The sequence below is a fragment of the Nannobrachium achirus genome, assembly GCF_963921795.1.
Source record: "Nannobrachium achirus genome assembly, chromosome: 20".
Lineage (NCBI taxonomy): Eukaryota > Metazoa > Chordata > Actinopteri > Myctophiformes > Myctophidae > Nannobrachium > Nannobrachium achirus.
The window spans coordinates 36,284,313-36,300,117 of record NC_137827.1 but is presented as its reverse complement, the minus strand read 5'-3'; the positions used below and the strand labels follow the sequence as shown (position 1 = coordinate 36,300,117).

Here is a 15,805-nt window from a genome sequence, read left to right as displayed (position 1 = left end):
ACTGTATCTTGACATTTTAAAAATGTTTTCATTAACAAAACACAAGGCAACCTCTATCTTCCGTGTCATCAGTTCAGCTCTCGGTTCCTAACTGTATGTTCTCGTACTACTAAACTATTCTGTGCCTACAGAGCACGTTACCCCTGGGATTAGGAGGCAGGAGAATGGGACAGGTAGTAGGATGGAAAGAATGCAGGACCAATATAGGACAAAAAGGGGGATGTGCTCACATCACTGGCCAGCTTCTCATAATCCTCCATTAGCTGTTCGTTCTCCTGGTTGACAGCCAACACCTTGCAGATCCGGTTGGCAGCTGTCTCTGCCTGGATGGGAAGGAGGGAAGAAGACAGCATGAGACTGAGCAGTGACTGAAGGCTCTCTCTGCTTCCTTGATCATTCTTGCATCAGTGCATTTTAACATTGTTCACCCTGGAGTTGTCTTAATGATGTTTTCAGCTCCTTGCAATGCTCGTTTAATGTGCGCTCAAGTAATTTCCTGCATTAAGCTTGGTATTTTGTCTGCTAATTGTATTTTATCCCTTGCAGCAAAACATTTCTTATTTGGGTTGATTCTTCAACTTAACAACATGTCCTTATTCTGTCATGATAGGTGAATATTTGGTAGAAATAGGCGACCATTCGGCAAAAAAGTTGAACATTAGTGAAAATATCACCCAGCTCACAAGGTGTCACATGATTTGTGAGGTTGTAGATCAGCTATTTTTGCTATTTGACCGACAATAAAGTATAGGCTTAAGAGTTAAAATCTAACTTCAACCAGATTTTGAAAGGTATAACTTGAGAGTCAAACTGTCACCATCATTTCTATCAAGTAATTTGAAATCTAATTGGTTTACATGTAGTTTGACATGAAGGAGTATATAATCCTGCCATTAGAATGTTATATTACATTGAGTGTGGCCAGCATATGTATCCATAAAGTCATTTTGATTTGACATTTTTTACCCTCTAAAAGTTTAATTAGCACTGAGGATTTGATTGTGTATGCAGCCATAGGCTTGTTTTCAGTACTGGAGCCATTGTACTGTACAGTAGATTTCCCTACACACCGTTTATAGCCTCCTCAAATGCTGCAGGATGTTCCAATGAAATCATGCGGGGGCTGGAGCAACAGACAGAGCCACAACATTGCAGCAGCAATGCAAAAAGTAGAGACTGCTGTGACGGCTACACCTCTGATACTAAGTGCTGAACCGTGAATGTCACCCCAGTGTCCGGAGATTAATAATCAAATGTCTTTTTCTAGCAGAGAGGACTCCACCGAGACAGAGAGAGAGACAGACAGAGACCAAGGGACCAGATGACTTAATCTTTAACAAGTACACATCTGACACAGGTCATACCTGTCGTTAAGTATGGGTGTGGGTGTGTGTGTGTGTGTGTGTGTGTGTGTGTGTGTGTGTGTGTGTGTGTGTGTGTGTGTGTGTGTGTGTGTGTGTGTGTGTGTGTGTGTGTGCGAGCCATCTCTCTCTGCACCACTGTCTTTTTATAGAACAGCATCCGTTATTCTCAGTTCTCAACCTACATACAGAGCAGAGTTCTGTCTGGATAGACAGAGTGCACGGCTCCCATCAGGAAAGCTCTTCCCAACAGAGAGAAAGAGGCACTTCCATGACACAACGCTTCATTAGTGTGGCCCCTCTGTCTGTCTTCATAAGTAAACTGGCAGGGCATGAAGAACAGGGGCGTCACAAGGGGGGGGGGACTGAGTTACTAGGGCCCAAGGTGGAGGGGCCTTAATTATTTTATTTTTTTATTTTATACTAGCAGATATGTTATATTATATAGCAGATATATAGCAGATATACAAGCTCACAGCGGTGCAAGCTTGTAGATCTGCTATTTTTGAAAAGTCGTGAAAATGTGTGCAAATCTTTGAATGTATGTCTTTTTGTAACTCAAGTTTTGCTTCTAGGGGGTCCCTGGAACTAAATATTTTGAGATGTGGGTCCGTAGCCAAATACATATCATTTTGTGGGTCCTTCACATGAAAAGGTTTGAGCACCACTGACATAGAAACAGTGAATCCTTGTACCCAGGGCCCAGAACTTGCTGCGACACCCCTGATGAAGAAAGTAGGGTTTCCATGACAACAATGTTTTCAGTTAACCGTCTTGGTTCAAGTTGAATCAACATGTTCATAGGTAGAAGAGCAAGGGGATAGATGAAGGAGAGATTTTGGCAGTAAAACAACTAAGCTTAGGCGACATGCACAGAGTATTTGTGTATTATAAGCTCTGTGTAGCCCGATCGAAAAGCAGTGAGAGCAAAAACCGAGGGTGAATATTACTGTATCGACAATTAGATCAAAGGAAAACTATTCTTGCGTTTATTCGGTTAGGCTGATGGCTGTGTCCTTATTGATTTTCCTCTAGAAAGCTTTGATAAAATCATTATTTTAAAGATGCGTGCTATACGTTTTATGCAGTAGTGGGCCCTACTGGCTGCAAACGTAAGAGAAATACAGGAAAACATCTCAGAGTCAGCAATGTCTTTTTTTGGAAGGTCAAAAGACTAGTTATAGGCTGAGGACACAATGAGACAGACCTGAATGTCCCTCCCACCAACTCATTCCATGGCTCTAGAATGGCATCCCACACGGAGGAACTGATTCCACTCTCCTTTTGTTAGGAGAGATCATGCTTGGCTGTGAGACATGCTCTGGGGGGCCGGGGAGCAGCATGGCCGGCTGCCTTAAAAGGAAGAGCCAGGACGTGCGGGGGTCTCACCTCTGTGAACGATGTGTAAAATGCTCCTAGCACACGCTGGGCCTGGTTACTGCAAGACCCTGACAGCCAGGCCCTTTAGAGCAAAGTCCCGCTGTGAATTACTGTGCCCTGACTTAACTCTCAAATACCTGGAACGTGCCCGAGTCGCGTTAGATTTGAACCACTTTAACCATTATAGTATGCTTTAACTTTGGAAAAATAGCAGATATACAAGCTCGCAGCGCGGCACCGAGTGCCGCGCTGCGAGCTTGTAGATCTGCTATTTTTTTTAAATCGTGAAAATGAGTGCAAGTCTTTGAATATCTTTGACCCGATCTTTGACCCGACTTCTAAATCCTTCCTCTAAATCAGTAGTTCTCAAACTTTTTCATGTCAAGGACCCCCAAAATTACAGGTATTTGTCCACGGACCCCCATCTCAAAATATGTTGTTCCAGGGACTCCCCAGAAGCAAATATTTGAGTTACAAATGTTTGCTTTTAAATAGATATATTCAAAGATCATGATGATTTTTAAAAAATCAAACCTCGGTTCGAAGTGGAGCGGTGAATTTGAGCAGCTGTACCCTATGTGAGTGAGTGAGTGAGTGTAAACTGTGCCTGTGAGTGAGTGGTGAGTGTGCCTGGCCTGCACAAAACAGCGCCCCTCCTTTAACTAGTGTGTTGTGTGTGGCCACTCAAGGTATTGCCCAGGCTACGGACAGGGCCAGCCAGCCAGCCAGCCAGCCAGCCACATACCCACGGATATACCTGTTCATTGGGAGCGCTTTCACCGCTCCAAAAATCAAACCTCGGTTCGAAGTGGAGCGGTGAATTTGAGCAGCTGTACCCTATGTGAGTGAGTGAGTGAGTGTAAACTGTGCCTGTGAGTGAGTGGTGAGTGTGCCTGGCCTGCACAAAACAGCGCCCCTCCTTTAACTAGTGTGTTGTGTGTGGCCACTCAAGGTATTGCCAGCAGGCTACGGACATGGCCAGCCAGCCACCCACCCAGCCAGCCAGCCACCCAGCCACCCAGCCACCCACATACCCACGGATATACCTGTTCATTGGGAGCGCTTTCACCGCTCCAAAAATAGCAGATCTACAAGCTCGCAGCGCGGCACTCGGTGCCGCGCTGTGAGCTTGTATATCTGCTATTTTTCAATAGTTAAAGCAGTCAATAATTCTAGGCCTAATTGGATTAATAGAGGGTGAGAAAGAGTAGAATACACAGCCTGCTGTTGCAGTGGATAACGTATGACAATAATTATCTCACAGCTCACTCGTGAACCCAACTTGGACCATGCAAGGTAAAGTCAAAGTTAGGTTTTCCACAGCCAAGTCTAGACGGATATGCAATTCAAGAGTGATGATGTTTATAGGGATTTCTACCATGAGGTAACAATCTATTATATGGAGGTGGAACTATTCCCCTGGCTGCTGCTTCTACGTGCTAATCCATGCCAGCTTCATAAAACGGAATGCTAGCCACACTGCAGGGGGAGTTGCTGATTTATTGTACCTCAGGGTGTCAACTGGGGTTTCCCACCCCCTGCGTATGACATAAGATCAAAATGGCCGCTGTGTGAATATGCTCATTAATGCAATATCAGGGAGTAGATCCTAATACAGATTTGTCAGGACACGGAGGTTGAATTATATGGTCAGCGATGGTGGTGGCCGGTCTGAGATTTCTCCCCTTCTGCAGCAGTCATCGATGCAACAATGTATGCATATGGAGTTGGATAAAAGCAAGTTTGTCCAATATTTTGTTGGTGGGTGTTATATGAATGTATGTAGTATGTGTTTGTTAAAGATGGGGTGCCATGATTTCCCCCCCCCTAAAACATGATGATCAGGTATTATGATTATACTAGGAGGAAGATTTATTTCCCAAAAAGTGTACAGAAAGAGTTCAAAATAATTTTATGTGGCCACACCCACCAGTTCATTAAGTATGCCTGGTTGTCAGGTGGGTGGTGACCCAGCTGAAGTTAGCCACACCCACAGTGTTAGGTGTATGGTAAAAGGGGCAGGGTGATTTTATGATGTCATTAAATGAGTGTTTTTCGATCTGGCCTTTTGACTCAGAGGCATTCTGCTTTCAGGAAGAAACCAAAAATACACAGGGAAGACAAATCTGCGCATTACAACCCCACCCGGTGGTCTATTAGAGTAATGTTAACTCCATTGACATAGGTGTGTACAGTATAACCTTAGAGCAACTCAGAATCTCATTATGACTTTCATTACAACTGGATGGGGACGGTCTATTGGCTTGAGGTCAAGGGTCAGCTGAGGTAAGCTATTCAGCGATTGGCTGCTGGCTGCCTCTGCAAGATGGTTTCCAACCTACAGTTACATTTGTTTTTGTGTTTTTAAATCAGTTTCACACTTAACACTACAACAGTACACTTGTGTGGAAATACAAGTATTTTCCAAATATAGAGTCGATACAGGACAGCAGTTTGTCTCGCCAAAGAAATGCAATAATCACACTTTATTCACAAGCCAGGCAAGTTTGCCAACTTTGGCAAGTTGGCAATCCAACTTGCCGAAGTTGGTTTGCTGACAAGTTTGTGCAAGTCGTTGGAAACCAACTTTGCTGGACATGCTCCAGTCTTTGGATCTTAATAAATAAACAGCTTTAGCAGTTTTTATGTTGTGATAATACTTGGTACACACTACAGTAAAATCCTACTTAATATAGCCTAGAGCACGGGTATTCAACTGGCGGCCCGCGGGCCAAATGCGGCCCGCAGGGACCTTCCTTGTGGCCCCTGGAGCAATTAAAAAGTGGAGACTAATGAACGTTATAGGTATGGTTTGCGCGATATGAAACGTGAGCTTCATCTTACCATAATCACAGTAATCCCTAATCATATTCCATCATATTCAAGTGAAGAGACTCCAGTCAGAGCACTGCAGCAGAGTTAGTCAGTGAAAATTAGCAGAATATCTGTCAAATCTGGGAATAAATTCCTTACCAAACAATTTCTTCACCAATGTGTTGGTAAAGGTGTCTGTTGAATACCCCTGGCCTAGAGAATGTAAAAAGGGAGCTGTCCCTTACTGGTCTATTTTTACATTCTCTGAGTGAACACTGAGGGTTTTGCTGTGTACTGTCACTGTAATCACACTCTGGATATACATTTAGGATTGAAAGGTAACATGTTGACACTGAAGCTGCCGTGCACAGTCCACAATCTGTGTGGAATTAACACCAGCCACCAGCCAAATACCTTGTTGTACTGTGGTCTGCAAGTCTGAAACTCTGCCAGCCACTTTGGCACATATCCACCTATTGTCAGGAGGCTCTTTTCTAGGTGGGTAAATATAATGAGAAACATCCACTACTCCAGCAACTATTATACCACGATGCCCTTGAGCAAGACATTTATTCCAAAATTAATTGATTCTGTGCAGCTGCTAAGTGGTCATAAGTAGAAGAAAATTAGAGTGAAGGGTGTTGTGGAGGGTGCTGTATAAAATAATCCATACCCCATCAAATTTAGATGAGTGAAAAACTGTGGCTAACGGATCAAAGGTTCAGTGAGTATGAGCAGGATTTGAAGGGGATGATGGCTCACCTTCTGTTTGCCTGAGAATGCGTGGTAGTAACACGATACATAAGTCATGATGGCCTTCTCATCTGGCCTCAAGGTACTAATGATATCTGTCCAAGGAACAGAGGAAAGGGAGAGGGAGAGAGAAAGAGAAATGCGCAGAGTAAAAGTGTGCAGAAACAAAAGGACCAGCAGGGGGCAAAAATCACAAGAGGAAGCAGCGCTGGGCTCAGGACATCTCCAGTCTACCAAAGGGCATGATTTCTGTTCATGTTCTAAATTTGGACATTGGTAAAGAAAAGACAGTGTCTCCCTCTTAGGAATAACAAACATGAACCTGACTTGCACTAAGATTGAGGTATGTTAGCTGGGGTGAAGTTAAAGTACAGTACTTTCTTTCTTCTCAAGAGGAACCAATTTAAATTTATCAAGCTGTGTATCTGCAGGTAGCTTCCACACTACTAATTTTTAACCCTAAAACTTCAGACATATTAGAGAACTACGGCACTCAACTTTAGTCTGGACCAGGGCAGAGATTTCATGGAGGCCATGAAGGCCATGGCTGCCGTTTGCCCCTCAGTTTGGCCTTGTGCCCCTCAAACCAATGGCATGACCTGAGGCCACAGTGGCTGACTGTACCACTATTTCCTCTGTCTCTTTCTTGTCAATATGTAGACAGTAGACACCGGTGTCTCTTTCTTATCATGTAGACACCAGTGTTTCTTTGTTGAGATTTTGAAATCTTAACTCCCCCGAGTCCCCGTCTTTAAACCAACCCAGTGACTTTGATTGGAGCAGGGCTGAGTATTGATCAGATTGTAAATACCATCATTTATCTATTTAACTGCATATAAGATTATCATCCCTAACCCTTAAATTCAACTCATTCTTTCAATGGACTAAAATCTTGTTTTATTTGATGGCCTTCCTGCCCTGGCATTTGGCCTTTGTGCCCTCAAAAAATTTACAACACCAAAGGCCAAGTGGCCTTGCCCCTAAAGTGACGAAATTCCAGGCCTACTCAGGACCTTTTGAAAACAATGACAAAGACGCCCATGTTCGCTTCCTTATTGGGTCTTGACAACAAGTAAATAATTCAACAACAATCTTTTGATAATAATAGCACATGGCAGAGAGTGCACAACACAACTCTGGGAGATTTGCACTGTACAAAGCCTCTGGAAATACCTAGGATTTTGGCCAGTAACTTCACATGGTTTGATTGTAAATTTCCATTTCATGTCAAGGAAAAGATAATTGTTGTTCCATTTTTATCACAGCACAGCTTGTTCAGAACATTGAATATCTGTTCTATATACAGTAAAACTTTAATTAATAGTCTAGGCTTTTATTTCCTTCAATCATTGAGTGTAAATGGCCTATATTTAGGACAGGAGCCGGGACCTTTAATTCCCTTTTCACAAAATATATTTACAAATCTTTCTTGACTTGATCTCCGTCCGAGAGACATTGCATTCTCACTCTAGCACCAACCAACCACAGTGCACAGAGAGAGAGATCTACGATTTTGACAGCCCTACTTAGAATTGGACTGATCATAGTGCAAAATCAATAGTGGTACTACTAGCCGCCAAACCTCAAATTAACAACAACAAAAGTTTCAGTACGTTTATGGACCAACAAGCACAGCTGGACATTTTTGGAGTTCAACCCACAGCGAGATAGTAATTTGCATCACTTTGTAGTCTGGTGTCATAGTAGTCCATTTATATTGACATCCATTACTCAGGTGATCAATTATTCACTAAGGGTACAAGTAAACTTAACATCTAGTTTAATTATCAATAACAATTTAAACAGTTTAAATGATCATATCTCAACCTTTACAGACAGATATGCTAAACAAAAACCTTTCCAATTAATTACTCACTTTGGAAGTTATTCCTCTCTATACAGTGTATCTATGCAATTTGAGGGCCCACTATTGCTGGAACACATCCCAACAGTTTTTAGATCCATGATGCAATCCAAACCAGCTGGAGTTTCATCGCTTGCCATCAAGGGAGCCACGCCTGCTCACTCACTCCAATTATAAACAGAGGCATTTTTTGATCTGGGTTGCTTAAACACAGCTGCACTGCAAAATATACCCTTTTGTTCAGGGCTTTTCCAATGAAATTAGACCTTATATAACCAGCACTCTGAGATGCTCTGTTGCTCCCTGGCTGTCAAAGAGGAGACAGGACACACACAGTGGTGCTTGTTACTTGCTGGCTTGTTTTGAGTGTCTGAGACGAAGCCAAGGAGGTGGAGGCTTGCAGGTAGCTGTCAAAACTAACGGACAAACAATCATTATCGAATAGAGAAACTACCTGTGCTGAGAAAGACACTTGGAATGGAGAAAATCAAACCTCGGTTCGAAGTGGAGCGGTGAATCTGTGTGTGTGTGTGTGTGTGTGTGTGTGTGTGTGTGTGTGTGTGTGTGTGTGTGTGTGTGTGTGTGCCTGCACAACAGCGCCCCTCCTTTAACTTGTGTGGCCACTCAAGGTATTGCCAGGCTACAGACATACCCAGCCAGCCAGCCAGCCAGCCAGCCAGCCAGCCACATAGCCAGCCAGCCACAGACATACCTGTCTATTGGGAGCGCTTTCACCGCTCCAAAAACTGAGAAACTGACTAATGACTCAAACCAGTCTGCATCTATCTGCTTTAATAAAACGACAGCGCACTGCGCAAGCTTTGTACTGCTGTGTTTAATCTCATTCTGTACGTTCCTTCCGGGCCTCTATTTAAACCCAACTTTGTCAAGGCTGAACATTAAACCGCCCCTTAAGCTATTACATCTCTCCTGCCATGCTAGAGTCTCACAGTAATTTGATTTGCTCTCTCAGGAACCCGTGGCTTTTATCATATCCAATCATTGTCGCGTTGCAGACAAGCTTTCCGGCACTTCCTGCCCTGTGCTCAGACTCTGTTCAGTGTAAGCAAACCATAATGAAAGATGAAGGCAAGGAGGCTGCTGGGGAGTGGTGACTGATTGTAAAAGCTGCTAGGTTACAACAGGGGGGGGGGGGGGCGGACAGGAGACTGGAGATGCACTTGTGCCCATTGCCTTTTTTTTTGTTTTTAAAGACCAGCTGCTGTCCCATCATGCATTTGGTGGCATGAACAACATGCGGAAAGTGAAGGAGAGTGACGCCTGTGGGCGCGGGCTGAGCACTGCAGAGAGAGAAAGAGAAGGACCCCGTTAGGAGACAGAGAGGAGCTGTGAAACTGGGTGAAGCTGTGGTACGAAGGGAAGAGAGGAAGAGGAGGAGAAGATGTGGTGGTGGTGCTTGTGGGAGGGGGTGTAGACGGCACACGTTGCATCCTGGGATACCTTCTGGGCGCCTGAGAAGGCATGGTAGAAGCTAGAGACGTATGTCATGATGGCCTTCTCGTCGGGACGGGCAGTGCCCACGATGTCTGTGTGAAGGGGGAAGAGAGGATGTCAGAGGACGAGGGGAGGGGGGGAGGAGGACGGGACACTGTGTTAAACAGAGCATTTGTGTGAGAACCTTGGCATATGGAGGAGAAGCCGAGTTTACATTTTCATATAAACAACACTGAGTGAGGAAAAAGAGACCCAAAAAAAACACAAACAGATTCCAGATGTGCATAATGGCCAGGATTTCATCGACATTACAGACAGATGTACAGATTCACTCTGATGCACGCGTGTACACACACACACACACACACACACACACACACACACACACACACACACACACACACACACACACACACACACACACACACACACACACACACACACACACACACACACACACACACACACACACACACACAAAGTGTTCTGTGTTATCATGCTCTAACTTGCTCACCTTCTGCGTCCAACATCTTGGGGATGTCCAGGTATTTCTCTGCCACGTCAAAGGCTGTGTTCAAGTTGGTCATTGGATCATCCTGTTAAGCAAGACAAGAGACAATGAAATGTTACTATATACAGTATATATAGTAATAGAAGTTCATATAAGAAGTCATATATTCACATGTTCAAATAGAGACATTGTCTACTATACAACAGCAGTTGGGCCAATTGTTGCAAAACCTGCAGGATATACTGTATCTATAAATATCATTAAACTCAAAGGATAGGTTTCATAACACCACGGCTGAACTACAGTATGTGTATTAAGTTATTTTGAAATCACCCAGTAAAAACATCAACCAAACCTGCAGAACATCTTTTAAGCTGATGAAACATGTCCCCAAATGTTTTTGGCCAATAGTGGGTGTGTGGATATTACTCAAAAAGGACATGACCTGGAACAAATGTTGTCCGTAAATTAATGTGTACAATTGTTGTAATAAAAGAAGTTAGTTATCTGACAGGTGGTGGTCTGTGTTGGCTTGAACAGATTTGTGACTGTATTTCTCTGTTCTCATATGACATCATGCTTCTTAATGTATTTCCCTTACTTAAAGGGATATTTCACTTTCAAACATTTGGGGTAATTTTAATGCTTAATCAGGCTTTGGTGAGCACGTATTTAGATATGGACAGGCATGAGGAGAGAAAAATGTATGAAAACTTTAATTGAAAAACACGGTCTCCTGATAAAATCAAATATCTAAATACTGAATCAAGCAATTTAAAAACTGTCTGGGGTGCTCACAAAAGCCAGAGTAGATTTTCATTTGTGCGCCTTGGAGAATTATCTCCACAGAGCCCTGATTATATATCTGTCAGGGCAAGATGACATTCAACAACTTGTAGTATGTCCTTGTTTCTCTACCTTTTATTACAGTTAAAGGCAGCATTCTGTTAAAGAGCACGCTGTGTGCCAATATCTTCCAATAACAAGACCATTAGATCTGGGTCAAACAGAAGTGGCAAATACCTTTTATTTTTGTCTACTTCAGTGCCAGATCTATGATGTCATACAGGACAACACAATAAGTGCCAGTAAAGTCTAGACTATCACAGAATAATATTTGAAATAGATTAACAAACTTCTCTGTGACTGACAACTTACATGTCACTAGTAAAACTCCTTGTTCGTTTCTTCTGATTGATTGATTGATTGCATACTTTATTAACAAGTTTGTTAACAGTGATTACTACCGTGTTACTAATTCGGCTGATGTTTATTCAACTTCACATGCGTATTTGTTGAATATTTTATCTATTGAATTGTCTTGTATCAAGGTCCAATTGACAGTATATAGAGTAGCGAAGTCTGACATACAAAAACAATAACACAAACTTAACAAATGCCACAATATCTTCCATATAAATTACGCAAGCAATGTGTGCGTGCTTAAGGGTGTATCTGTCCTTCGCACATCTCGAGAACCATCTGACCGATCGACTTGCCATGCATATCGCACGCAGTCAAAGTCGGTCGGATCGGCTGTTCTCCAAGAATATGGATAAATAAATACAAACATCCTCATATATGGTAGGATAAGTGGCTGGGATCTCCATATGGGCATAACAATAATAGACTGATGCAGAGATGAAAACGAACATAGACTGACATCTCCATACTATATATGGGCATAGGGTAAAATATAACCAGACAGACAGAAGGGTACATCGGGTACTCTGACAACGCAGAATTAATTAAATATTCTCCAAACACAGACTGTATCAACTAGGCATCATAAACGATTCAGAGCCAAGGAATCACTGGACTAGTTTACTTTTTGAACACATTTCTTACTTTAGTTTATAGACTGATTATTTTACTGTAGGTGTGTGTGTGTCAATATGTTCTTCTCAAGTGACATTCCTGCACAGAAACTGTACTGTACTGAAGTGATTCAGATAGGAGCCTAACCAACAACAGGCCTTAAAGGACCTTTTCACCTTAAAGGAAATATTCACCTGACTTGAAGGAGTAGTTCACACCCAAAATGATTTTTTTTCTATTGATAATTCACACCATGGAGACTTCCAATTTCATTGCAATTTTTGTCTTAGGAATGCGACAAATACCAAAAATTATTATCCACGGCATGAGTAATCAATAGAAAAAAAGCCATTTTGGGTGTGAACTACTCCTTTAAGTCAGGTGAATACTTGTGGTCACGGTGTGGTGGCTACTGTACAGTATGTTTTCCTTTCATAATAACAATGAGGGACAACTCACTCACCTTGCGCAGTTTACCATAGTCAATGAGCTCTGGACGGTGCCGATGAATGAGAGCACAGAAACCCAAGCCATCTTTCCAGCTGTGAGAGAGTGAGAGAGAACAAGAGAGAGAGGTTAGAACGAGAGAGAGAAAGAGAGAGAGAGCAAGCGAGAAAGAGAGAGAGAAAGAAAGAAAGAAAGAAAGAAAGAAAGAAAGAAAGAAGAGGGAACATAATGAGACAGAACAAAAAAGAACATGAAGTGTCTTTAATCAAGATTACTTCCTTCACCTTGTCTTTTTAATTGCCAACATGACCTTGACCCATCCTTACCTATTGCTACGTGGTCAAAGGGCATGTGTGTTACCACGCCACTACAAACCTCCTACTTCATCAGAGACTAATTGAGGTGATGAGGTTATGAACACCCAGGGCACCACATGGCCCAATCATATCCAAGTCTCTGTTATGTTATGACGTGGCTACAGAAGCTGGCTACTGATGCACACTGTCACTGTGACCCTGTGAGTCAATCAGCCTGGGATTGTAGTCACAGCAGCAGATGGGACTGGGGTGGTAGAGTGCACTGGGAACAGGCCCCGTCTATCCGATGGTAGACAAGCAAAGACACAGAGCAATAAGGAACGCATTGTTCTGCCTTCCCTTTGATGACCTCTCATCTGATGAGGGAAGTTATTAGTTCTGAAACTATTCACCCTTCGCCTTCATGTAGAGTAAGGCTTCTATACAGATTTTGATGTCAAGTCTTTCCTGTATTTTAGTACTTAGTTGTATTATGTATTAAAGTAATTTTATTTGCATATTTCCTCCTATTTGTTTTATTTTTTGTTACAGTATGTGAGTACTGAACATACAGTATGGTAGTTTTATTTGACTCTTATAGCGGAATACTCTTAACCTGTAAGTGATCATAAATGCAGCATTGTTAATTCAAACAAAAAAAGGGCCCATAACCAAACCCTTCCTGATAATGACTCACATGGAATGTGCTCAAAACATACTTAATACCTAGTATTTGTGTTGTGCGTCACTCCATTACTTGGACTACTATTTCAGTGCCTCTCATCGTCTCTCACAGATAGCAACATCAAAGGCCTGTGCTCGACACCAACATCTCCCTCCATCTCTGAAAGAACAACATGAAGGCCTCTACCTTTACCTGCCCCTGAGGTGACCTTTCTTCTCACCTCCACTTTCATCCACATCTGAGACTCACGGTGGTCACTCTCAATAATTCAATGTCTGTACAGTCAACAGTGCAACCCGGCCTGACTCCTAACTAACCCCACTTGGGGCAAGAATAGAATCCTCACACAGGTATGACAGAAAGAAGGGTTTTGCTGCAGGCTACAAATGTAATATGAAGTTAAAAGAATTCTGGACCCTAGCCCAGATGTTATACTACATGAACTCTTAAAGTTACAATTTAAACGTATGAAACGTTTTTTTAAACAATCAGATTTTATACAATCTGTATGGTATGTTAACGCACTATAACCATCACAGCCGCAGTGATTAGAGGTTGTCTCCCTACTCTTCCCTGACCCTGGTGTTGCACAGGACACCTACTGGTTGACATAGGACATAGGAAACATACAGTGCACCGGATTCTACACTAGATACGCCATCATCGTTATTGTAGTTTGGAGTTCAGACATTAGAGCAATTATCTCTCTCCGTTGGGATAGTAGTAACACAATGGACATAAAGCGTATGGATTGCCACTAAAACTATGCATATCTAATACATGCAGTATTCAACAGTATTCCTGATGCTAGCTCGGAATGCTAGCATAAACCTCTTACAGTCTTATTGAAGATACTATGTTTGGATGTTCATATATGTTATATGATGATGTGATTATGAATCTCCCTATACACGTGAATGGACAGAGCAGTCTAAACAGCAGATGATATAATAGAGATATAATTTTAGACCACCAAAATGTAGTTTAGTTACGATCAGCTCACTGTGGTTTACATGCCTCAGAGTCCCAGCTAATAGAAGCATATCCCAGCTTTCATATTCAGGTTTCTAATGATCAACATATGACTTTAACCATGGTTTTGTAACCAGGATACAGCATTTACTATTTCACCAACTGTTTCTACTCAACCGGTCTGGTATGTGAGAGCAGGGTCTGTGGTTGGGCTGTTTGCTCTCTGGTCTGCACTGTTCTCCATTACTATTGTCTGGGGCCACTGCTGTCGTCTGTGCTGTTTCAGGGCCACTTCCATAATTCCCTCTTTACCGCGGCCATTTAGCCATATTCAAAGCAGACCATTAAATCCAGCAAGTAGACTACAAAGACATTCTTATTCCATAGCAATGCCCAGGGAAAGAAATTGCAGGTACGCATGAGCACCATCCGGGAGGTACCCAGTACAACCACAGCCTTCTGCTAGTGGTCACAGATCAGCTGGACGAGTGCAGGGTACATTACGTTGCTCAAGGGTACAATACTTGTGGAGAGCATTCCTTACTGACTTGCCCTACCTTAATTCCCCCATTTTTGTGATTATGACCATACTTCTCCCAACTTTGATGATACCATTGCCCGTTAATAGCCTATCATTTTGTCTCTCAATGGGACCTATTCCGCAGAATTATCTCTCTTATTCTACCACTGTCATTTATCTCTTGATTAATTCCACTCCAGATGCTTTGGAATGGATGGTTAAGCGGGAGTCTTGCTGTACCCAATCTGGCAAGCCATCGTCAAAGAAAGGGGGACGCCCACTGGGTCTGTCTCTCTACCTTTGAAGAAGCGTAAGCGATCATGACTCTGTCTGGAGAGAATGTGCTGTACCTGATGTGAAAGTTCTGAATGTTGACGTTCTTGTAGGGTGCGGTCTTCCTCTGACACCACAGCAGCAGGCCCTCTTTGGCCGACGTCTCTGTGGTTAGGAAACAAGGATCATCGTGAAATAGAGAAAACTCAAGACTCATTAACTACCTCACAGGCTAAGCCACATTTAAACATGGATTAAGAGAAAGGGAGATGTAGAGAGAATGGGAAATGTGGGACATCACCGTTTGAATGATTCAGGGTTTTAGCGTTAAACTGAATGTAAAGGAGGCACATTATCTCGTAAATGTAAAGGAGTCCAGCACTAAAACGCTAAAGTGTCTCTTTAACCACCTAAACCCTCCGTACTTCCAAACTAATACTTAGGTGCTGCAGGGTCGGTTTTGTACTTGACACGTTCTTTTTTCACCTTCACACCAAATCTCTTTGACGAAAATAGGAGATCTAAATGCATTGTGAGTTTGTAGACTTGACGTGCCATTTTCTGTGCATGTTGTCCCCAGAAAGGGGATGCTAAGGTTCAAGTGGTTGAATACATTAAAGGCTATTATATTTCAGTGAGACAAGACCCTGAGTTTT

The 15,805-nt window shown here is 42.6% G+C and overlaps 1 protein-coding gene across 2 annotated transcripts in view; it reads right to left on the bottom strand.

Annotated features, from left to right (window-relative positions):
* Positions 1-15,805, bottom strand: part of actn1 (actinin, alpha 1) — a 77,505-nt gene that overhangs the window by 16,590 nt on the left and 45,110 nt on the right. For both annotated transcript variants that reach the window (XM_080751405.1, XM_080751404.1), the window contains exons 5-9: positions 15,227-15,314; positions 12,420-12,498; positions 10,142-10,223; positions 9,634-9,719; positions 231-323 (exon numbers count right to left, since the gene is read on the bottom strand). In XM_080751405.1, the coding sequence (XP_080607531.1) occupies positions 231-323; positions 9,634-9,719; positions 10,142-10,223; positions 12,420-12,498; positions 15,227-15,314 (428 nt within the window). The remainder of the gene's footprint in view (positions 1-230; positions 324-9,633; positions 9,720-10,141; positions 10,224-12,419; positions 12,499-15,226; positions 15,315-15,805) is intronic.